The sequence below is a fragment of the Rhinolophus sinicus genome, chromosome 3, assembly GCF_057876585.1.
Source record: "Rhinolophus sinicus isolate RSI-liver-muscle chromosome 3, RSI-T2T, whole genome shotgun sequence".
NCBI lineage: Eukaryota > Metazoa > Chordata > Mammalia > Chiroptera > Rhinolophidae > Rhinolophus > Rhinolophus sinicus.
The window spans coordinates 12,924,136-12,950,881 of record NC_142503.1 but is presented as its reverse complement, the minus strand read 5'-3'; the positions used below and the strand labels follow the sequence as shown (position 1 = coordinate 12,950,881).

The window sequence follows — 26,746 nt, the reverse complement described above, 5'->3', positions numbered from 1 at the left end:
TTTCATCCAAGTTTTGGCTGCACTGTGTCTGTCCACTTAGAATCATAACTGGAAAAGGTCCATTCCCATACCAGCCAGTTGGCCAGCACCTCAACCACCCAACACTTGGATCCCATCTTCAACCAGAGCATATCAATTCTTTTTGAAATGACAAATGTGGTTACATGATAACCTCCACTCCCCAATCACAGCACTTGTTACACTGTGGGCTCTGTCACCATTTAGACTGTAAGCTCCATGAGGACAGAGTTTTGTGTCTGAGTTATTTACTGTTGCATTCCTTACTCCTACCACAGTACTTGGCACAAGAAATTTGAAAAAATATTTGTTAAATGCAATTTAGAAAGCGGAGGGAAGCAATATCAAGGAATGTTTCAGAGTTAGACTCTAGAAATAGGTTACTTCTCTTTGAAACCTGATTTCTCTGCTAATTGTGTGTGAGACAATGGCCAAGTCCTTACTCTCAGTGTATCTCAGTTTCCTATTTGTGAAATGGAGATATGGTGACAATTATTATTTTATGTTGATGAAGAGAGATCAAAATATAAAGAATTTGAAATTACACACAAAGTGATACAACTTATAAAGGGTACATTGAAGATCATGTTTATTTAAATAAATAAGTAGATGGAAAAACAGTAATGAATATATGAAATTACCAAGTAAAGGGAATATTTGGGTTTAAGAAGAAAGAATATGCATGTATCCCAATGAAATCCCCTAACTTGACAGATGAGGAAATCATTGTACAGATTTCCAGACAGTGAATTTAAATTGTAAAGAGAATGAGTGGAGATGAAGTACAGATTTTAGAATTATAAGCAAATAGTCAGTGGATGGTTTTTAAGTAACATTTAAGAAAAAGAACTACAGTAAAAGACTTATCTTCCTACCTAAGATAATACTCATGTGTCAATCAGGGAAGGATATTTTAAAACACTGAATGTCTCAGAAAGCATGAAAACTATGTATCCGTTACAATCAAATACCATTGACAAAATATTTGGAGCTATTGCAGATAAATAAAAATAAGATAAAATAAAAGTAAATCTTTTAAAAGGTAAAGGCAAATATAAAAAAATGTATGATTATACATTGAACAGAAACAATGATTTGAGTGTAGCGTATAATCACATATAAAAGTAATAATGAGAATATGATAAAAAGTGTAATAGTTTTTAAGGAAATGTCTGTGAAATGCACTTTTAATATTTTCAATAAGAATATATTAATTTATTGTATCTAAATGAAGAAAAACGTCTGAAATAGACACACAAATGTGTGCTAGCGGGCACACACACACACACACACACACACACACCCACACCCCTATTTCCTCACTTGACATTTTACACTCGCTGCCCAACGTGTTTTACTCCAGCTTCATTCTATATTACTATTCGCCACCACACTTTTCCTTTCTTAGAATGTTTTTATTTTTTTTTCTCTAAAAGAAATTCTGTAGTCAGCTCTTAAGTAAACATTGTTTTCCTCCTGCCACTTAATCTTTAAGGCGATATGCACTGTGTCCTCTGTCTAGACGGCATCAGTCTGAGCTCGCCAGAATATAAGGAATTAAAATGCACAGCTCCTGCATTTGAAGAACTGGCCACCTAATTGAGGAAATAAGGATGATACAAAATGTAACTTGCAATTGAAGGCAGTGAAATGTGAATTACTTTACAGAGCTCACTGAAAGTTTTAGTCTTAGAAGAGGTGGAACATGATGTGATTTTAAAGGACAGAGTATTCTACCAGGTACAGCAAATCAAAGAATACTTTTTAGTTAGGTGGGAAATGAAGACAGCAGTGAGGTGACAGAATGCAACATCAGTTATGTCAGTTAGAAGAATCTAGCCAAGGAGATGTGATTAAGCAGAGACACAGACATTTTAATTCACTATTAAATACACTAATTATTAAGCACTGAGTTGTATCCCGTGCTCCAAAAATAAGATATTCTGCCATGAACCCTTCAGCTGCTCTGGTACAAATTGTAGTGGGTAGAAAAATGGTGCCAAACAATAGTCTTCAATATTTACCTGGCAAGTTATGACCCCTTACTTACCTATTAAATACTAAAGATAGATTTGGAAAATAACCAAATGAAGGATTTATTTTCTTCTTTGGTATAGATAGATAGATAGATAGATAGATAGATAGATAGATAGATAGATAGATAGATAGATAGATAGATAGATAGATTAATTATGAATATCTCTGTATTCACAATTCACAGCTCTGTATGTTGTGTGTGTGTGTGTATATATATATATATATATATTGCAGACACTTCTATTCTTCAAAAATAAATGACTCCAAATAGCACATTCTTTTAAAAATAATGAAAGAACTGCACTGAAAATGACCATTTTTCATCATATTAAACAAAAGATTCTGTCGACTGTCATTTTCACCTTGCTGCAGCATTCTGAAGATTTTCTTTTTTCCTTGCGTTCATTATTTTTCTTTATTTCTTTGCAATACTCATTTCTACTTCCAAAAATGAGATCATATTATTTACAAATCTTTTATAATTTTTAGCAGACACTAAAAGGCCACATAGGAAAATACTGTTTTTCTTTATGGATATTTGGGTTTGATGAAAGAATAACTTGGATTTACATTGCATTGAGTTGAAGATAAGGGATATTTTCCAATTTGACTATGGAGCTGTTGAAAAAATGTCTTTCTCTTTCAAATTTGAGAGTCCTCTAGTAAATAAATGAGTTTGATATATATTGGAAACCATGGGAGATTTTATGTTTATTTCGCACTTCTTTGGCATTGTCAGATTCATAGTAATCAATATTGCCATAGTTTATTTCTGTCCTTCAAACCAGAACTCCCAGCTGGTGTAATAATATGCATAATTTCTCTACAGATTATAACCATTTAAAATTCTGTTTTTGTCCACAGGGCTTCAAAAGACCATTTAACGTTGTGTCCATTTCCAAACAAAATAGCACACATAGCGTGTCCTGAGAATATAGTTGCAAACGGAGTCTCAGACGTCCTCTAGTGGATGTGGGAGCAGCTGGGCCTGCTAACTCGCCTACTGCCAGTGATAAGGCCCTTTCAGTTCTGCTATGAATCCTTTCTCTTCCCAATCAAATCTCGTTCTTCATTTATGATTTTTATCCAGTCACACCTGATAGAGTCACACTGTCCTTTATGTGAAGGTAGAACCCAAAGCTTGACTAGTCATGAGGCAGTTTGTATGTACTTAAACAGGAACGTGTGATTTGCAAATGTAGTGATATGATTTGTTGTGGTGGGTCTTTTGCTCTAGATAGAAAAAAAAATGTGTTAATACACTTTTTTTTCTCTCCTTAGTTTAACCTCTGTGGGTTTTGTTTGTTTGTTTGCTTTTAACCTTTTATATATTTTTTGCCAATGGGTTTGCCAGCCCACACCTCCTCTCATCTTCTTAACACTATATATACTCCCAACGTAACAGCAAAAGGACAGCTGACTCATTCACTAAGCAAAACAATAAAAGTAGAAAAACAAAATAAAAATGTAGCTAATTTTACCATTCTGTGCCACTTTGTTTGCTTTCCTTTTGTGAAAATGCAGGTTATACTCTTTTGCCTTATTCCTTGCTCAGAACCACACACCGCTGCCAAGAGTCATCTTCTCCACCCTCTGCTTTCAGGCGGGGGGATCTTGAAGCACTTTTTTAAAAAGCATTACATGTTAGCTTTATAAAAGCTCTCTAAGGGTTTGCAATTTTCTTCAATATTTATAAATTGAATTACACCATACATACTTTCTTCTACTTTGAGTCATCCATGCCCTACTAAAGATAATAGTGTTTGTTAAAGGTATGTGGTAAATAATGGGAAGAGGGTTTCTCTCTCCGTTCTTTTTTTGTTTGTTTGTTTCGTTTTGTTTGTAAACTGCTGCTCTTATCTCTATCTCTGTAATTATTATGGTGCTATGATTACGAGTTGTTTTGAAAATGGGGTCGGATTTCTAGTTTTAAAATTTCCCTTTTTATTCTTTATCACCTTCTCCACCTAAATTAATACTCTTATGTAACTGCATGTGTTATTCATGAAATTTGCTTATTTTCCTCAAGATTCATATTTTTGTGTCCTATGTACTTATATTCTTTTTAAAACGTCTTTAATATACGTAGTCATGTATACAGAGATAGACAGAATTAATATCAAGAAAGGAATGAGAAGTTCCAGATGCAATTTTAAAATGCTGTTAATAGATGATAGTTTCTTTACAGACAGAGGTGTTTTCCTGCTGTGAGTTAGGGAATGGGGCTCACAAGAAAATGGCAGAATCAATTTAGAATACCTAAGTATGGCATCTGATGAAGGAAAACACAAAAATTACTAGATTGATTGCTAATCGCCTCTGAGAGCATAGTCTAAGTTTCTCTGTATAATTAGTGCAGTCATTTAGGATGGTTGTAACTATTTTACCAGCATTTTTTATGAATCTGAAAGCTGAAACCTGAGGCATTAGATGGCTGTGTTTATCTGGGATTTAAAGATTATCAAGGAGTGTGGCAGATGGTCAAAGGGATGACATTCCAGGGTACAAATAGGAACCTAATGACATATCAGATCGTACCTTAGTGGTTTGGCAGAAACACAAGTGAGACTAAGAGGATATTTACAAACTTATAAAAACAGACAGAATCCAGAATCTGAAAAGCCAGATTAGGGTAATTCTAAAATTCAAAGAAGGGGATGTCAGGAAACATGAGAGAAAGAATAAACATCAGTAGGGAGAGTGAAGAGATCAAGCTGCCGAAGTATTACAAGATACGTTATTTCATTTTGGTTTTAATTTCTTAATACATATCAAACATAATAAGGACAATATAACAGAAGACAAATTCCTACTGAGTGCAGTTCAAATAATTATTTATCACCTATTATGTGAAAGGAGCTTTTCAGGAAAGCAAAAGAACACTATTTCATGCATGGGCTCTGACAATAATTAAATTATAAATGGATTTTTCTGTTGCTGGTAGACCATGCAAAAACAAACAAACAAAAAAAAAAAAAAAAAAAAACAGAAAGAAAGAAAATAATATGAAGCCACACATATTTATCTGTCTGGTGGAAGTATTTCCTACTTTCACTTCAGACACATTAAAAAGAAAGTCCACTAAGAGATCCACATATGAGGATCTCATGTTTCTGCCGTTCTGATAGATTTGGAACTACTATTTTAATAGTCTGCTAGGCTATGGTTGAGATAAAATATATCTTTATGCCTGCATTATCAAATAACAAATCTGTTGAAATGACAGGGAGTGAATGGGTGTCTAATAAGTAAAGAGTTTAGAAGAACACATAGTTTTAATATTTTCCAAGACCTAAGATAATATTGGACTTTAATATAGGATTTGTGTGTGTGTGTGTGTGTGTGTGTGTGTGTGTGTGTGTGTGTGCGTGCTTCAGGGAGTATTTCAAAAGAATGCCTTATTTTAACTTAAACTGTATTGCAGTTTACGAAAGTAGCACAGAGGTTTTAATCTTTCAAGATCTGTCAGAATACTGAACAAAAAAAATAGACATGTACTGCTTGTTCAAGAAAATTTGGTCTGAATTCCAGAACCAGTATACAAGTTGTATTAGACTATCATGATCTGTAGCCTTCTTTCCTGTAGAAATATAGATCAAACCAACAATATATTTTAGTATAAATATTTTTGTGAATGGTCCACACAAAATTATTAGTCAATTATAAAATTCCTACAATTCTTCCAGCTACAAAACTAAATGTTATTGCTATTGCTTTCCAAAAGACTCCAAATTTTAATTCTTTTATAGTCTTCACAATATGTCTACATGAGTCAAATATTATATATCTTATAGCAGTCTCCCTCATTTCTCCTATATGTGCCTGTATCCTTTTCTGCACAAGAAATGGGATATGTAAGAAAATAAGTAATGCATTGTCATCTACTTTGAAAGTATAAACATGTTTAAGGCTATTTCTGCATTACACTGAAGATACAGTTGCTTGGAATAGCAAGATTATATTGATTATATCCATAAAGATATTAATTACTAAGAAAGTTTGCCAAGATTTTCTGAGACCCTTTGGTCACCTAAATCTGTAAGTGACACGTAGAATTATCACATGCTGTTATTTCAAAGATCCTTCATATGATAAATGTTTCCAACTCTTTTACCATCCCAGTCGAGTTGTTGTAAATACAGTCCATTGGGTTAAAGCATCACTTTTAAGGTAGGAAACTCAAAAGTATGCACAGCATTCCAATGAAATCTTCTCAATAAAGAGATGCATAGAAACCCCATACCTTTATCAAATGCTTCTGAGACTGTTTTAACTTAATGCCATCTCTCTCATTTGAAAATTTTCCAAGTTTACAATCTAACATGCATCTGTATGTCCTCTTGTTAGTTAAAGACCTTGTGCTGGTTGTTCAAACTCCCCATGAATCCTAATCCAATATCTTCGCTATATTAAACTGGATTCCAAATCTTCTGTAAGCTTCTGTCTTCATCTGAACTACTGAGAATTAGAATGAAGAACCAAGCTTGTGTAAGCATTAATAGAGATTGCCCTTAATTTTACATTGATAATTAGCACTTATCTGCAGATATGCCATTCCAGCCTGCTATGGGGTTGCTTTATTCAGCTCATATTATTTTTTTTAAGTTCATTTGGTAGTCATACAAGACTTTCTATAATACTTATTTTTTAAAACATGTTTAAAGCTAGTGATTTGTTGTGGCTGTTGTCTAAATTGGAGCTTCAGCTAGACCAATTTTGTTTTCTGTATATATATATATATATATATATATATATATATATATATATATATATATATATATATATTCCTTTTATCCATTTCATTTTAGATCAAAATTTTATTTTTCAAGTTCAGAGAGCCTTCTGCCAAGTACATTTTTTGTAGTTCTGGTGAGGTACACAGTATCCCTTGTCAAGAACTCATTATTCTGCTGTGCTAAGCTTTTCTAGGTGGGCAGCTCTTTGCTTTTTAAATCCTCTTTTCTTTTCAAAAGTCAGACCTTCAGCTGGAGAAAAGAAAGTACATTTTTATGCCTCCATGCCTGAGAGTTTTCTGTTTAAGAACTTAAAGTATACTACAAATAGACTTTTGCTTTTTTCTTGTTTCTGATTGCATGTCCAATAATTATTCTGAAAGAGGACATGCTTCCAAATTAAGAATGTAGAGTGTACACTGGACCAGAGCCATAAAAGGAAGTTCCCGCCAGCACTGCATGTTATCATGTCATTCTACACATCATTATTCATATTTACTGAGATCAGTGGCCAGTGCCTTCCTTCTCCTCTTCAGAGGGCCAGCAGTGAGATTCTCAAACACGTTTGTGCCTGTGAATCCTTAGTTCATAGGTTTTCCTTCGACTATGGAACTGTGCATGTACATCAGTTAATATTAATCACAATGGAACATCTCACAGCTAATGGATGTGCTTCCTCAAAGCTCGGTTTTTCTGTGAAAGTACCTGTGGCTGTTATACAGCATGTATGATGCAGTTTCGCCTCTTTTTCTTTCTCTACTCTGAAACCTACTTCACAATAGACAATTTATACATTTCTTATTCCTCTTCTATCAGATAAGAAAATCATCTTTAATTCCTTACCAAATTATTCATTTATGCTCTAGAACAAACCTTCAACAACATATATATATACACACACACGTGTATGTACATACATACACACACACACACACACACACACACACACACACATCAGGGGTGCCAAAAAACTATGTACACATGACTTGTATTCATCTTGTGTTATCGGTATACACTGAGTATTACAACATTAATACAGTATTTCCTCTCTTAAAATGTGTATACAATTTTTGGCACCCTCTGTATGTATATATGTATGTATTTATGTATGTATATATGTATGTATACAGAGATATATAAAGATATTTAATACATACATAAAATTTATATATACATACAGAATATGTATATAACACAGAGATACATAGATGTAGATATAGGCATAGATATATAATTCATAGATGTATAATTTACATATATACAGAGATAGATACATAGATATATAATATCGCTATGTTAAATTTATATATGCATACAAAATATATAGAACTCGTGTTTTATTGCATGACATTTAAAATTTGAAATATTTATTATCTTTCTATTGCATTAATTTGGCAATGTGCAATCAAGAAAATATATCTGTAGGGCACTGTATCGTGACTATCACAAGCATACTTATATGTAACAGAATTCCAATTTTCAAAATAAATTTATATGAGAGGAAGAATCTCTAAATAGAATTATCTAATGATTCATTAACTTTTTAGTGAGAAGTAATAACCTCATAGGTGTAGTTGCAGGTTGGGTTCTCTGGGAAGTTGACTCTGACTTGGAGTTCAGAGGATATGATGTTTACTGCAGTGTGCCTGTGGACTCAACATCTGTGAACCCCAGAGGGAGGAAGAAGGTTTGGGCAGAGTGAGAAACCGAGTTGCCCTGATATTGTAATGCCTCCACACTGAGCCCAGGAGAAAGCTTGGGAATTAAATCTGCTGTTTAGTATTGTCTGCATTCTGAGAAAATGGCTTGACCTTTATAACCTTGTAGCAATGAGTCATTGATGATGCACTGCTCCTGAAGGGTATGACCTTGAGCCAGCCAGCAATCTACAGCTAGGGCCTGAAGTCTTTCAAGTAGAGATCTGAGCAGCACATCCAAGTGTGTAGCAGGAGGATCTTTAAGCTAGCAGATATAGAATGACAAATAACAATGCTAAGAGAATCATGTACTACATGTACCTGAGGCCATCAATACCAATTGGAAGTGAGTTGGTGGAGAAGAGGCAGTTTGACATTGTACTTGTGAGCAGAGTTCTAGAATATATCACGAATGTATTCTGATCATTCATTAGCTCTGTGGTTTTGGCCAATGTATCCTCTGGGACTCAGCTTATTTATTTTCTAATTATTATTTATAGCAAAAATAATTTCCCCTAAAATGTAACAAATGTAACACCCTCTCCTTTATAAGGTTGGGTGGATTAATCAAAACATATCATGTGAGAATTTGCTATATAACATATAGCATTTAAAAAGCATATAAAAATATAATTAAATGTTTTATTCATCATTAATTTCCCCATGATGTACCCAGTATAACAAGAGTGCTTCAAATCATAGCTACATCTAAAAAAGTTTATCAATTGATCTGGTGTCTCCATAATTATAGTATCTATACCAGTGGCTCTTAAACTTTTTTGTACATGAACATTGCCTGAATGGTTTGCTGAAAAATGTAGATTTCGGTTCCTATTGCTTTTATTCAGAGTCATCAGGTTTGGGGTAGGGACCACTGGCTCACCCAAAAGTTTAGGGTCTACTGGCTTTAAGTTATCTGTATTCTTTTAAGTCATTTGGCTATTATGTCCATGCCCAAAATGTTTATTACTTTCTCCCTCCTTGCCTTCCACCGTTCTCCCCACCTCCCCTTTAGTTTGAACTCTATTAATTTTTCAAATAGGCTTCTCGATGTGAGAACCAATATTAGTTATTCTTTAATAATAGCCCCTTCATTACCCCCTTGTCCGTTACATAAACAAACAAACGAACAAATCCCACATACTCATTTTATCCACTAAAGGAAATGTGACTCTTTCATGGCGACTTTACTAAGTGTATTTTGTTCTGCTTATGTCTGTCATAGATAACACAGCCAGCATTCTGACAAGGCGGAGGAGATTTAGTCGAACTATTCAGGATGTGTATTATCTCCCCATTATGATCTCTGATGGTGGAATCCCCTCTCTCACCAGCAGCAGCACCCTCACCATCAGGGTTTGTGCATGCGACAGAGATGGGCGCGTGCGGACCTGCCATGCGGAAGCCTTCCTGTCCTCGGCTGGTTTGAGTACAGGAGCCTTAATCGCTATCCTTCTGTGTGTTGTCATCCTCCTAGGTAAGTCAGCCTAAATCCTAATGCCATACGATGGCACTTCTGAATGTACTACAATGGCCAGTAATGCATTAGAGAAGAGAGAGAGATGGAGAGAGAGAGAGAGAGGGAGAGAGAGAGAGAGAGAACTTCTAAGTGGTTATATATTTATTTTTCCAGCATGTGCTCTCCCTTCCGCCTATATGCAACCTTATCTTTTACTCTTTTCTTGGTACTGTACATACATTAAAATAAACAAAACTATATGTTTTGGTGAGACAGAGATATTCTTGTAAGAACTGTTTCTTGCTTTGTTTCTGCGGTAGAAGACAAATTACCTGTTCAGAGGGAGTGGAGAGCAAGGTGCAATGTACTATGGCTGAGAAGTAGAATGGAAATTTAGGCGGGTGTGAGATAGTTGGGGGCTTCCTGGGGCATGGTAAAGATGGTGGGCTTTGTTCTACAAGTGTAAAGAGAGGTTTACAGTAACAGAATCCTGTCGTAAAATTTGCATTTTGAAAAAAGATGACTGTGAATGAAGTAGAGAACAGATTTCATGTTGGCAAGAGAGCACATAGGCAAAGTGAGAAGGCAATGCGTCTAGCTCACAGCATAGTTTGGATGAGCATACTGTGAGTGAAGAAACATGGGTAATATCAGGACGTTTTAAGTGAAATCAGAAGTGATCTTGGATACTATGATACAGAACGCTGGATAAAAATATTTATCAAAATTTTAGCTGAAATTTTATCGAAAAATACCTGAGATTCCATTTGAAAACTGTGATGTTAATCATTTCATGTCAGTGAACAAATATCTAATGTTTATGACATAGTGCCATAAACTTGTTCCTTGATATACATTTCCAAGGGCTATATGTAAAATAGCCAAAAAAAGTTCTGTTTTGTTTTGTTTTTTCAATGATCTTAGATAAATTAGTATGTTGGGAGTCAGTACATAATGTATTCAAATGCAAATTTTTGGCAGTTTAAGTTATAAAAACTCAAAACCACTTAGAATTCAAACCACTGGAATGATTAAATAAATAAATAAATAAATAAATAAATAAATAAATAAATAAGAAGTAGAAAAATGTTTACCCAAATTTAAATTCCTTTTTGAATAAAATAAATTAATGGAACTTAATAAATTAATTTTAACTTCCTTAAATAAAAAAATAATAATAATAATAGTCAAGTGGATTTAAAGTCCTGGCCAAGCTGAAAGATAAAATAAGTGAAGAAAAAGAAGTACTACCCCAAAATAAAATATTTATTAAAATAAGGACCTCTCAAAAGTAATAGTTTATTCATGTTTCAACCCAGATTATATAACCAAACTTCAAAATACCATAAATCGCTTATAATTTTGAATGAAGAAGGAAAGGACAAGCTCTGTATCACCTATTTCTTTCACAACACCATGACTCTACCATATACTTTTTCCCCAGATGACCCACTGTAAGGAGTTATAACTTGTTTCACATGTATGGTTTGATAGACTGGTGAGGGGGTATCATTTGAATATATTCATTTGACCACCAGTTTTTGAATAACGATTTAACTCTCAAATCTGTGTGTGTAATTATTATCTTCAGTTGTTCTCTTGAAATAAATTCGGTCTTGGGATTTTTAGGTAACATTTAATTTGGTTTTCAAACATTTTCTGTTATTAAGCTTATTGGGGTGACATGTTAATAAAATTCTGTAGGTTTCAAGTGTATAGTTCTATAATACTTCATCTGTATATCGCATTGTGTGTTCACCATTAAACTAATGTTTTCAAGTAAAATTATGTGTTTGGTATTGTTAATAACCATAAGCCGATTTTATATATATACACACACACACACACACACACACACACACACACACACACACACATATATATTTAAAACTTATTTTCTTACTGAGGCTATTACTATTCACGAAGATTCTCTTACCACAATGCCACATTTACACTTTCACAGATATGATTCTTTTGTTCCTCCACACAAGAACTGTTTATGCAGTCTGTACTGTGTGCCATCTGCTCCAGAAACACCTACTGAACAAGCATGAATATAAAGCAGTTCATTAAGAGCACATCTTATCATCCATGTTTCCACATTTTCTCTGAGTTGATCTGAATTTGCCTTTGACTAGTGGGACCATATGTCCATACTTGTCCTGATGTCCTGGTGTAATTATAAACAACATCCCCTTTCACCTTTAAAAGTATCTCAGATTGTATGATTAATTATATTTTGATCCTTAAGTAGGTATGTAACAAAGCAAGCAATATTCGACACTGGAAAATAACTATCTATGCCTGGAAAAGGGACAGATTGTAAAAGATCAAGATTCAAACTTAACTAGTATTTGTATTTTGAATCAAAATATATCAAGAATATTTCCTTAAGTTTTGGGGAATAAGCAAATATAAGCTATCATACTAATAAACCCAGCATTACCCTCTATGTTTCATTAGGCAAATATGGCTGAAGTATTGGTGAAGAAAGAAAATAATCTCAATACTTTGACAATATGTAGTATTGATCACATTCTCCCTATTATACATATACATAAATTCCCTTGACATTAATCTCCAACCATTTCAACATAAAGGAAAATAACTTGATTTATTGGGAAAAGTAAGAAAATTTACTCAAATAAATATAGAAATAGATGTTTTAATCTAGTACAGCCTCCTCACTAAATCATACAGATGAGCAGAAATATATAGTGGATAATAAATCTAAACCTCTGAATAGAATGAAGTGATTTGCTTGAGGATGAAACTTGGGGCATTGTATTCGAAAGCCCTAGACTGGATTTACACTAAAATACAGTGAAGTATTAAAAGCATATTTTCTACATTCGGTGAAAAATCTCTTTTTTTTTCCAAAGATAAAGTGATATATTAGAAAATGTCTTTGCAGTATAAGCAACATGTATGGGAACTGATTCTGTATCATAGTGCTTTGTGAAGCAGGACCATGTGCAGCATCGGCATTTCATTTTCAGCTCACTATAATTACTCCATTCCAAAAACACAGCTTCCCAGTGCTTCCTCGTGTCTGCCACCATCTCCCCCATTACATTTTCCCATTATTTGTCAGCAACCTTTTATTTCTTGTTTTTCCAGATCATTCTCTGATTCTGTCTAAAAATGTTTTGTCTTTTTTTTCCCCCATCATCCTCATAGGCTCCCACTTGCCTTTTCTCTGCAAAATTAGATCCCTTCAGTGCACTGTGACCATCTCTTTCCACATATCGTAGTAGACGTCTCTCATAATTATCCTTTCCACTTCTGGCTTGGAAATCTTCCTCTTTCTCCTCCATATTTTCAAGTCTTAAGCCCATATATACTATGGTATCTAGTTCAAATACAGACAAAGCTTATCAATATTGCTTAAGGGTACCCATAAAAAGAAGTTAAACCATAAAGAGAAGCAGGAAAACAATAAAAGTAAGAACAGAAGTTACTTTTTAGAGGTAAGGGGTGAAAGGATAGTTTGTAGCTTGCCAGATATGATCTTTATCAAAGGAGAACTAACCAGGTGTTTGTTTGCTTTATAACCATTTGTTAAAGCTCACATATAATCAGGGTTTCCGAGATAAAAATACAGCATACAGACATAAATAAATAGACAAAATACAGTATAGAAACATGAATTTCAGGTTAAAATATATATCTGTAAGTGCATATGTGATAGACACTCCTTTCTATTATACAGAAACTTGAAACATCCTGCCTTTAGTGCATCTCCTAGAAGGATTAAGTATCTGTAGATAGACCCACACACACCGTTCTTTTTCCAGTCAAAATTTCCTATGGCTTTTCCATTATCAGTTTCCCTCAGTGTATATATACACTGAGTAGTTATACTGCAACGTGAATCAAATACCCTGAATACATAAGCCTGGCAAATGAGAATATTCTGGGCTTCTAGAGAAGATCAGTAATTCCCAATGTTTTGTAGATATAATCATTTTTTTTTTTTTTTACATTCTTTGAGATGTCAAAAAACTTTGAAGTGTTAGAGAGTGCACAGATCAAGTGTTACAATGCAAGCCTAAGTGGAGTGTCGATGATGACAGGGGTTGAAAATTGATGATGTCACATCTCCAAAAATGTCCTTGTCTTTCTAACTCTTCATCCTCTTTCAATTTTCCCTCAGCGATTGTAGTCCTTTTTATCACCCTGAGACGCAGCAAAAAAGAGCCCCTGATCATTTCAGAGGAGGATGTGCGGGAGAATGTGGTCACCTATGACGATGAGGGGGGCGGGGAGGAAGATACGGAGGCCTTTGACATCACAGCCTTGAGGAATCCATCTGCTGCTGAGGAACTCAAGTACCGGAGAGACATCAGACCAGAAGTGAAACTCACCCCCAGACACCAGACATTGTCCACCCTGGAAAGCATAGATGTTCAGGAATTTCTTAAACAAAGACTGGCAGAAGCTGACCTAGATCCCAGCGTTCCCCCTTATGACTCTCTCCAGACGTACGCCTATGAGGGTCAGAGATCGGAAGCTGGTTCCATCAGCTCGCTGGACTCAGCTACGACACAATCTGACCAGGATTATCACTACCTTGGAGACTGGGGTCCGGAGTTTAAAAAGTTAGCTGAACTCTATGGAGAAATAGAATCTGAAAGAACAACTTAGGGGGTCGATTCTTGAAACATTCTAGAATTTGCTTCCTGAGCAAGTGCAGATATAACCTCAGCCATGACAAGGAAGAAGCGTGGAAACAGTACTTGGAACTGAGCAAGTCGTACACAGCCACTGTAGAAACAAGTGCCCTTTTCATGATCGAAATTGGGTTATTTAATTGGAAGAAAGTCAAATTAAAAAAAAAAAAAAAAAATGGAAAACTTACGAAGAGAAAGCTATTGTTCCTTGTGTATATTTTCAATTGCTCAATAAAGTCTGTGGTACTGTTTAATTAAGAATACCTGAATTAAGCCAAACAATGTTATTTGTTTCAATATTTTGTGATTTTTTTTTTTTTTTTCCAAAAGCAAAACTAAATAGAAAGGTTAAAAATCATATATGACTCTGATTTCTAGGGGTGATACACTGAAGAATGAAATTTGTGAAGGTAATCAAGACCTGTTTTTCCACTTTTCTGGGTGGACTCTTGAGACCCAACACTTATTGTGATAAATCTCATTAGCTTTGTCTTGTGTTTAAGTGACATGAGGTATAGCCAATAGACCAGGCCACTCTGTCATGGACTTGTACGTGTGAACAATTTTCCTTTGCCCTCCCCACTTCTTTTCTCCATGCAAAATTGATGGAGCTTGGGGTTTGCTGCTTGAACTATAATGTATGCAACTTCTGTGCACTAACTGTGCACTTCTCTGAAGCAAGGAGACCACTGTCTCTGTCCAGCCTGCCCTCTTTGATCTTAACAGGAAAATCCCCTTTATTTTAATGAATAAAATTAATGATATAAGGTGTATGCTCAGATAATCTGATCAGGGAAAGATTTAATCTAAAAAATAGCTGCAAACCTCATCCTGTACAACACATTGGGGAACCCCTTTTTTTTTCCTCCATACGTATTGGTTTAAGTATGTTTAACTCAGCAGATTTGATCATTCCTAGAACTAAAATTAGTTGTCAAAAAGTTTGTGATTGGTTTATACTTCAGTCCAGTTTGCTTACTTGTAACATGGCAGTCATGGAAACTATGTACCTCACAAGATAAGAATGTAGTCTGAAAAGATTATCCTCCAAATTTACACAAACTTCGTAGACTTTTGATTGGCTTACTTTTATTCTATACACAGGTTCAGACTTTCCCCATCTCGCTGACTGATTAGCCCTTATGTGCTTGGGATATACAGGAAAATGTATACAACTAGAGGCAACAAAATAGGAGATTTACACTTACTATTCGTGGACTCATCCCCAAAGTCTCTGAGCTTCAGAGTCCTGTAGAAATGGCAAAGATCCCCTGCCTACCTCACAGGCTTGTGTGAGGGTCAATAAGCATCTGTAAAATGCTTTGCCAACTGTAAAGGCTTGCAGATACCATCTAATTTTCTAATTCCCGTAGCTTATAAATATATATTTACATACATTCTGAATAAAATATATTATCATGGGATAATTTCATAAAACCTTCAACAGTGAAGCAACTGCTAACTACATGAAATATACACAAGTTTAATTATTTTAATATTTTCCTAAATAAGCAAATTTTCTTAGAACTTCTTAGGGTTATTTCCCCAAATTGTTTAAATAATGTTTTGCTATTGTTGCTATTGGTCTTGAAATAAAAATTCAAAGCATTAATGGTCCTATTCTCTAAAAACAACCCTATTTATGTATTAATTGAAATCCACAATTAAGAATTATTTTAGGGGGAGTTTTGCCTTTGCTCTTTAAATTTATCATAAGCTAGTGTCCTCAAAAGTTATATGACTCTTTCTGTCTGATTCTACTTATGTGCAAAATTTTAAATTTTTGCCTGTGTTTGCAACTGCCCTGTGCTATCATATTTCTATTTTGAGGTATGGGAAGTAAGTTTAATTTGAATAATTCTCCATTTGTGTTTCAAGCCTGAGGAATAAAATGTAATTTAATTTTGTACAACATTTTAACTTTCCAGATGCTACTTTATCATTTTATATATCCTAATAGTGTACATTCCAGTATAAAGCTAAATCAAAAGAGACACTCAGGGGCTTTGGGGAGTAACCTCCGGAGGCACATAGTCTGATTATGCTAATTTTGGACTACATTTACCCTAAAAAATGGTTAACTTTTGGAGAAGATGTATGGATCCTGGTGTTTGACTTACCTATGCAAAGAGAACAAAGAAGATCAGGTTTGGAGAGTCTACCAGGCTTTTGGATTTAGATTTTTTGATAAACTATCCACAGCTTTTGTTTTGTCTTATATTCTTTTGTTTGTTTTTAATATTCACCTCGTAACTTTACAGATGACAGTTTGCAAGATGAAAATATTTCTGTACATTTACATAAAAGCTAAGGTCCTCTGCATGGTTTTGAATATGAAAATAAGTCCATGCTTTTGTAGAAAAAGCACCCAGATCCAGGTAATTTTAATTACACATTATGATGATAATGGATTGCTTCTAAGCCCCTGACATTAAATCTAATATGGAGGCAAAAAGGAGCTTCTGCAGTATAGAAATACCTGTTTCTGTGATGATGATGATTTATTTTAGAATTTTGTTAATGAAAGCATCCCAAGCATTATTTTTTATATGAACTCTGAAACTAGGCAATTATATTATTATTATAAGTATGGATTGGGTCTCATATTTTTTATTCTGCTACTTTGAGTCAAAAAATAACCAATAATGATATATAAATGGTTTACAAATGGACTGAAGTCATTTAACACTCAATACCTTGCTTTAAAAACTCCAGTTCATCAGGGTTAGAAGAAAATTCTCAAAAAATTTAATGGGCAAAGAGTTGGCACATCAACTCTGAGCATTCACTGGCTACAAATAATCAGCTATGGAATCATATGTGTCTCAGCACATTTTGTAAGTCATAGTTATATGCACAGATCTAAATAAAATATAACTTTGAAGTCAATTTGCTTCTTTCTAATAAAATATATATTTTGCTTTTTTTTTTTTTTTTTTTTTTTACAGAGACAGCCAGTACAAAGTTGTGGCTGCTAAATTAGAGGAAATATAAATTACCATGATATTTTTATCCATGTTATTCTTATGAGAATTTATAAATTTCAAATATTATTTGTGCAAACACTGAGAAATTAATAGACCTTGCAGAAATTGCTAAAGATCTATCATCAGAAATTCTTTCTATGGCAAATCTGCACACAGATTTGAAGAGGAGATTGAAGAGAAAAGTATCCCTGAAAAAAGGCTCTAAACAAAGTTGTGACTTTTCTATAACATGGTACAAGAAGGAAAATACTCTGAGAGAAATTGCATTTATATAACCACACACACACACACGCACACACACACATACATCTTCTTGAAGGATATTGTTGAGTAAAAGAATATTTATAATAGTGACTTGGGTAATAACATGATCCATATACGTGACACATACAAAATGTTAGTACCCAACATATGGAAGATTCAGCTAGAATTTAATGAACATATTTTTGCCTTTATTTTGTATACAGCCTCAGCCTAACTTTCCGTGCTGTCAATGATTCACAAAGTGATTCCACACAACAGACAAAATGATCCAATAGTAATAAATCGTTTAGAAATGATTTAATGGACACAGTATGGCTTTTAAAATACCGTGTTTCCCCAAAAATAAGACCTAGCCGGACTATCAGCTCTAATGCGTCTTCTGGAGCAAAAATTAATACAAGACCGGGTATATTATATTATAGTATTATATAAGACGCATTAGAGCTGATGGTCCAGCTAGGTCTTATTTTCGGGGAAACACGGTACTAACAAATGCTTTGACTTTGATACTGAGTGTACTACAATGTAGTCAGAAATCTGGGTAGAAGGAGGGAGGTGTATGAAGTCCACCATTCTCAGCAATACAGAAAGATGAAATATCAATCAGTCATTGCTTTGTTCGTAACGACTTGCACCCGTAAGTGTGATTTGTTGTCTCCTTTCTGGTTTAGCTATATGTATATATACAGGGAAAACAAAAAGAAATTCAGATAGACTCATTCATTTCAGCAGTCATCAAAAGTCTCCAGTTACGTGAGCCTGGTAATTGGTATATTGGAACCGGCATAGACCCTATTCCTTTTTGTGGGTAAGTTTTTATCTGCTTATTAATATGTATAGTTCTTGGTCAGCTATTCAAAAAATCAGAACTCTATACCTGATTATTTTGGAAAGGGGGAAGATCCCCATGTTTCCAACTCAAATTGTACTTAGCGTCAAGTTATGGTAATATTCAATAAACTTACTTGGTTTCCAATTTCAAGAATAGAACAAATGTCAGGACAGTTCTTGGGAGATATGACTCAAATTCAAATTATCTCCCCTTAGGATTAAAGGCAAATTAAATATCATTTGAAGAAAACAAAAGCATTTCCACTTTTATACCTCATCTGCAGAAGGTAAATCTTTTTGCAATATAGGATTAGAAGTCTTATAAACCCTACAACCAAAGTAGTTCACAACCATTTGACTAGCACAACCAGCACAGAACCCATTCACTTTTTCAAATATTCCAAAAACATCATTTTAAAATAAAAATATGAATAGCAATATTTTTTAACATAGCAAAAGACTTATCCCAGTAAATATATTCTTTGACTTATACCAATAAAATACGTATAAGAGATGAGAAAAAAATACAACACATCCTTCTTTGAAGCGATGATGCAAAAAAAAAAAAAATGCTCTTTAGCTAGTGAGGATTATTTCATTTATCCACTTTGCTGAGTCTATGGAAGTGAAGGATTTTTTTGCCCTTCAGTACTACAGAGACATCAAACCTATTCTAGTAATGATGCATTTGTAAAGTCTTTTGTGAAAGCAAACGGAGAAAATAGGCATTCAAGGAATGCCTTGAAATTATATCCTGTGGGGAAGTTTATATATATATATATATATATATATATATATATATATATATATATATATATATATATATATATATGATACAAGTACAGAGAGAAGTAGAAGCAAAGGGAGCAGTTTAAACAAATGTTCAAAGGTGGATTATTTTATATGGACTGAGGATTCATGCATGGAAGTAACGTAAGATGTTAAGAGCAGCTGACTTTAGATTTAAGATGATTGAATGGAACTTAGTCTTTAACTAATATCATTGAGTTTATTTCCCCAAAAAGTAGAAAAGTCACCGTGGCCAGACTTCTCTTTCAGGAATCTGAATATTTCATTAATATCTATAATTTGTTAAAGAAAGATTCTAGAGTTATGTATACCTGCAGAAGAAATATTAGACTATTTTAATTATTTCCAAATGATAATTATTTTAGGAGTTTATCTTGAGGAAGTAAAAATATGTCGTAGATAATGTACACTTCAGGTATGATTGTTGGAGTCACTTAAATGTATCAATTTATTCATCCTTATAAAAACAAACTAAATTGAGGCCAAGAGAGATAACTTTAAGAATAATATTATTCATGTAAATTTATTCTTAGCTGTATAAATGTGTCTATCTTCTATAATCATTGTTTTAAGTATAAAAATATTTTTGAAGTGAAAAGAAATAGTATCCAAATACCAAAGACTCAGTTGATGCCTTAACTAAAACTACATCACTTATTTTTTAAAAACCTGTTTTTTAATACTTAACACAAATGATAGCACATACTTCAATGCTTCATTATATAAACATTTACATTTTAATTTATTTTCAAAAAGTGGCTATCATACACCATGACAATTCAATGATTTCTTAATGTCACAGGCAGACTTTGCCTGAAATCCCTACTTTTATATATTCTGTTTCTCATTTTTTCTTCTTTCATATTTACTTGCCTTTTTTACAACCCTTGACAAGCTATGTTTGAGCAATTTCTATACTTAATGTATTTTTCAGAACAAATTCAAGAAAATGTTTTTCAGAAATAGAAAGTAGTTATCATGTTGTTTTCAGGGTTTTGATTTCCAGCGCATTTTCTCCCCCTCTGTCACTAATCATGCTCTTCCTCACAAAAAGTAATAAAAGAAAATTGCATTCCGAAAACTACTCTGTGAAAGTCACTTTCCTGTGAGCTTGAGATTTCACTCTATGATGTGGTTTGGTTTTGCAGCTCTCACAACACGGTGAATTTCCAATCTCCTGGAATTCAGCTTGTCTTCCTTCTTCCAAAGACAGCTGGGGGAAAAGTAATTTTTGTTCATGTTAAATTTATTTCAAAAGACTTTGATGATCCATTTCATAAGACATTGAAATTATAAGTGAAATTAAAATAGTGCTTTCCACTTTACAAAACATTTTAAATATCATGTTTTTTTAAAGTTTAAAGGATAATTATAATTTTCAAAAAATAAGTATTACTTTATTAATACGTTTCCTTCACAGAAAAGACAACTTTGAAAACTGTTTTTCAAGGAGGACTATCATTAAAAAAATCTGCCAAATTCCATCACCTATGTTTTGTCTTTTCAGTTGCACATAAATTTCATATTGATCACATAATGATAATAAATGGCAATTAGCTTATAAATAAAATACCACCTTAAAGATTACTTTTAATCATATGTTTTAGAATGCATAAATTTCATTTAATCTGTATTTCACTAAATTCTCCTCACAATATGATTTCCAAGGACTGGAAAGATCGCTATTTCTTCCCCTGCTTCCTACCAGTTTTTGTAATTTTCTTTCACTTGCCTCCTCTTAAGTTGGCTGTCCCACCCACTCTTAGCTGTCTCAGTTTCAGTTTGATACAGGGAGTAAGACATGAAAGTGAAATGTTTTGTTGGGACAAATAATCTTGATGACACCAGGTCATAACTCAGTTTTCTTGATTCCTAATCAAAGTTTTGAATTAAAATGTGAAATTAGAAAATATTGACAGAAAATATTTATGCTCAGATTAATAGGTTAAAAACAAACAAATAAACAAACAAAAAACAAACAAAAAAAAAAAACCTTGGGTTTAGGAGTCTAGGATTTAGAACATATCAGGAATCTGTGACTTGAACTACTTGTGTAAGTTTAAATCAATTAAAACATTTATAAATTTCCCTTTAACCTACAGTAGAAATAACAATATATTTACCTCACAGAGTTGTTATGAATACTAGGTGTGATTTTGTGTGTGAAATACAGAAGTTAGTAAAGTACTTAGCAAACTGATTATTATTATTATGGTCTCTTTTTTCTTTGCTTCTTCAAGCACCCCAACCTCTGGCCTCAGAAAAATGTGAGGTATGAAGTGTTTGCAAAGTTTCAACATAGACTAAGTGTTATATATTACAGGTATGAAGTGTTTCCCAAGTTTCAACATAGACTAGGACAGATGTGTACTCTCTATTCAGGCAGACCAAAAAAAAAATAAGCATTCTAGTATTAGCTCATTCGATCCTTCTCACCATGCAGAGGGTGAAAGAAATTATAATTTATATTCTACTGTGTGTATTGGTGTATTGGATTTTCTTTAATACCTTTAGTACATAAAAATCTAAATAGAAGATTAGACTAACAAATTAGTACTGTGTTATGAATTATACTGCCTCTCTGTTTCAGAATCTTTTTTTCACAAAAAATAGTTTCTCTTGTTGATATAATTATTTAAAACATATGAAAATTAATCCTTGTGATTGTTTTGAGGAAACACAATTGAAGTGGGGAAGGCAAGATTACTTGGAGGCTTAAAATCTCTTAAAAATCAAGAGAAACAAAACTCATTAGCATAGTGATAAGGTATGTTTTGCATGAGAAAGGAAGTACAGCTCTGTGATGTCTGAGAGCTCTTGAAGGAATTGCAAGGACTCTATCATGTATAATAACACCATGCTATTACACAACAACTAATAAACACCCAAATATAATAAACATTCAAATATTATTCAGTGTTTGTGAATTCTTAAATAGAATAGATATGATGCAGAATCTAGAAGAAAATGTGGCATCTACTTCAAATTAAATTTCCCCTCCATTCTACCCACAAACTGGAGATCCCAAGTTATTAATTTTTATTTATACATTATTAAACATGATAGAGTTATATATCTAATATAAAATAGAATCTATTCTCCAGTTTCAATAAAAGAAGAATGCTGCTATTTCAGGAGGTATTGAACAATATAAAAATGATTTATTTAAAGAGTAATTTTTCACCTGCCAGACAAAAAAACTTCATACTCCAGAAATAGGAAAAGAAATATTTGTTTTGAGAAAATGTAGCTTCCCTTTGAAGAAGTTAATATTAGTGCATTTTATTAACACAGAGTATTAGGTAGATGCAAAAGTAATTGCGGTTTTTGCATTTTTTTTTAACCTTTTTAAACTGCAATTACTTTTGCACCAGCCTAATAATTTAAAAAATATCAAGGCAGGTCTTATTAGAAACAGGAACACATTTTGAGGAAATTCCTGCTTTCTACTACATCCCAATCATACCCAGACCCTCTCTGTTAAATGGCAACGTAAACTTTTTGTTCATTGAAAAGGTAAAAGTCACTAAGTAAAACAACAGAATTCCACACCTTTCCTTTTATCTTTCCTAAATCTGATTATGTTTCAAAAAATTTGACATCGAGGCCTCTTCCGAAGTCCTTGTGAAATCTTCTTCAGTATCTACTTACTTGGCAGTTAGAGAATAGTTTTCTCAAATTTTCATTTAGCCTTTACTTAAAAAGATCATTGAAGAAGTCCCTGCCTCACACCCCCAAAAAAAGAGACATAGAAAAAAAAAAAAAAAAGAAAAAAAGAATCAATGTGTTGGTGAAATTGTACCATTTTCTGAGAGTCTTACGCCCAGGCACATTTAAACACTGCTTTTTGCCAGTTGTTTCCAAAGAGGAACAGCCAACAGCAGAGCCAGGTTACACTTAAGTTTTTGAAGAAAAGATTAAATAAGAAGGGCACTGAATTTTTCATTCACAAATAAAGGTTATGATAATATTGTTTACTATAGAGCAGAATCTGACTAGGGAATGTGAAATAAACAAGGAAGTGTTTATTATAATGTGCTAGTAATGATGTCAAGAGGTTAGAATATTTGGAGCTGGAGATTTTTTTTCAGATGTCAATGCACAGACTAAAATTTTTAGACAGCATTATGGAGCATAAAGAAAGGTTCACGCTGTCAGTCACACTTTTGCATTAGAACACTTGTCTACCACTATGCACAGGGGCTGACAAAAGTCAGGGTGGGAAGTCAGATTTTAAAAAGGGGCGCAAAGAAACAAAACAAAAATCTTTGAGGAATGAAAGGGACATACCACCCAAATTATTATAACAAAAGACTGTAGCAAATCAGGACTGACAGCTAATGGCCGTCACTTTCTGCATGACATTTAGATGGGAAATTCTTGCTAATAAGAAACAGTCCTCAGCATGGGTCTCTTTAGGAAAGCCTGCAGTGAGTTAATTTTCAGATAGAAATTAGAAGGAAAAATAAAGCTGCCCCGATATAATTTAGAGGAAGAAATTTCAGGATCAAAATCAAATGATTAAAATAGGAATAAGTAATAATTCTGAATAGTTGCAGTTTACAGCTTGTCTTAGGTCCACGTCAAAACTCGCAATTAATAAGATCTTACAACAAGTACAGTAATAATAACAAAGTTTACCAACTCCTTAAGACTACTGGGATGCATCCCATGGGAAATTGCTGTGAAACATATTTTTTCTGCGTTCCACAGAACATTAAGCTTTTCCAGGAAAAAAAACCAAACAGTTGAAACATGTCAACCCTGAGCCATAAATACCCTGAGATATTTAAAAATATTTTGAATTAGAAAAACAGCAGTAGAGAAACCTTATTGCAATTAATAATATATGAATAATAATTGAAATCCAGGTGTCCCTGGGTTGTGAGTAGAATGAAGGGAAAATAGAATTTGGTGGAGATGCCAGATTTTCTTTTATATTCTGCATCACATCCATTTTATTTAAGATTTTCAAATAGTAGATGATATTTGAGCTTATTATATTTGGGGGATTATTAATTATTTGCATAATAACACGGTGCTCTGATACTTGATAGAGTCCCTGTAATTGCCCAAAGAGCTCTCAGATGAGTTGGGCTCCCAGAGGTTCCCAGATGCAGAGATTGTCACATTATGAAATAGCCCAATACACCAAAGCCTGAGTGCTATGGGACCTATTGTCAATGTAATCATTGATTTCCTAACCATTATAGAATATGAAAGAGATTATCTTCAAGACAAAAAAACGTTGTCATTGATAAGAGTCAGATTTAATAGTCCATGTCTTAATTTTTAGTTACGAAATACGTATATGTAGATGTTATAAATAATTATTTATACATGTATGGATAAAGAAAAACTAAAAATATTTAAAGCTCTCTGTGAGTATATGCCCACCCATATTATCTTCTGCTCTCCCAGAGGTAACCACTAACCTGATTTTTGTTTATCCTTATTATTTCAGCAATATGTATTTTTGTACCAAATTACCTTCCTTGTTTCAATCGAATAATACTTTCTTCTGTGATTTTCTCTAGCGAATATGTTTTTTGAAGGCTGACGTTTTTTCATTGGCCAAAATGACTATCAGTAATCTTAATGGGGTGAGGGTTTCTGGAGTATAAACCAGGCTAAAGAATTATCCCTACCTGAAGCTATTGCCCCTGGCGTTCTAGTATTCATGATTTGCTGCTCACAGAGTTCTCAAGATTTTCCAGAAAGGTGGATCGTGTCAACCAATGGAAATTCTGCATAAAAAAACATTCACGGCAGCTTGGAATGGTGCAATCACCAATAAAGAGGATCTATCTAGAACATCAGCAGTGTCTACAAGTGTGAGTTCTTCTTCAGTCTGTTAATTGACAGTTTCTTAGTCTTAACAAAACTGCATTTCTAAAAGAGATCCAAGTTGTATACAATATTTTTTCTAAAAGTGGATGGAATCAAGTTGCTAATATTTTGACTTGGTTTTCTATATCTATATTCAAGAACGAAATTTGCGGACTGCTTTAATTTCTCATATTGCCTTTTCTAATGATGGCGGCAAAGTTATTCTAGCATCAGAACAAATATCAGGGACCTTTCCTATATTTGTATTATCTGGAATATTTTATATAAATCTGGAGAAAGAAATCTGTTCTTTGAAAACCTGATGGAATTCCTCAGTAAAATTATCTGAGCCTACATTGGGGGAGGGAAGAATGGGAGAGTGAGATTTTTAATTCTTGACACAATTGTTTAATACTTTTAGGAATATTCAGATTTTCTAATTCTTCTTGATTCATCATTTGTAAAATGACACTCTTATAGAAATTATCTATAAAATGTTTTTAAAATTTTAGCACTAGTCATGTTATCTTACTATCTTTTTCATATCTATTGCATCAGCATTTATCTCCTTTTATCCTAAAAGATTTTCTGCCTTTCCTTTTTTATGTTTTATCAAACTTGAAATAATTTTACCAATTTTATCACTTTTTAGTGAATAATATTCAAGTTTCATTTCTTTCTATAGAATATTTTTTAAATTGACTAATTTCTGCTCTTAGCTTCATGACCTTTAAAATTCCTTTTCTTTATTTGGCTTTATTAATCTATCTGTATTAAATCTTTTAAGTTTGAAACTTAACTCATTGAGATTAAGATTTTTTATTTTCTAACATTAGCCTTCCAAGGTATAAATCTCCACCCCGCTCTTATAGCTGTTTTTATCTGTACTTATTAGGGCAATACTATCTGCTAAAACAAAAGAGTCCAAATGTCAGTTATTTAGAAGTTTATTTCTTACTCTGTTTAAGTCTAAGTAAGTGATATGGATTTGTAGTTGAGTGTCTCCCAAGCAGCGCTCCATAAATCCAGTCATCTTCTATTTTATATGTCTGATATCCTCTAAGTCTTGGAGTCAAACGCTGGATCTTCTGCATCCAGTTGCCTTCATGGAAAAGGCAGACTCATCCACTCACATTCTGTTTGGTGAGAGCTGGTATCATGGCTCACCTAGATGCAATAAAAGGTCTGAAACATTACTGGATATGCAGCTGGTTAGAGTTCAGCACCCATCGTATTCTTTAGGGACTGGTCACATATGCATCCTCTGCCTACATATGTCAAAATTCCAGATTCTCAGAGGTAAAGGAGATATCCAAACTAAACCATATGTTTTGCACAGTTTAGGTGCCATAAATCATTCTTAGGTTTTGGTTAGGTAGCAATAGAAGTCTCCCAAAATCTAAGTTCT

The 26,746-nt window shown here is 33.5% G+C and overlaps 1 protein-coding gene across 5 annotated transcripts in view; it reads left to right on the top strand.

The window, feature by feature from the left end:
- CDH18 (cadherin 18) overlaps positions 1-14,888 on the top strand; it is an 893,359-nt gene extending 878,471 nt beyond the window's left edge. For 2 of the 5 annotated variants that reach the window (XM_088796449.1, XM_088796448.1), the window contains 2 exons: positions 9,711-9,962; positions 14,101-14,888. In XM_088796449.1, the coding sequence (XP_088652575.1) occupies positions 9,711-9,962; positions 14,101-14,591 (743 nt within the window). In that variant the 3' untranslated portion in view covers positions 14,592-14,888. The remainder of the gene's footprint in view (positions 1-9,710; positions 9,963-14,100) is intronic. The other 3 variants (XM_088796451.1, XM_088796450.1, XM_088796452.1) reach the window with 2 other exon arrangements.
- The last annotated feature ends 11,858 nt before the right edge of the window (positions 14,889-26,746 follow it).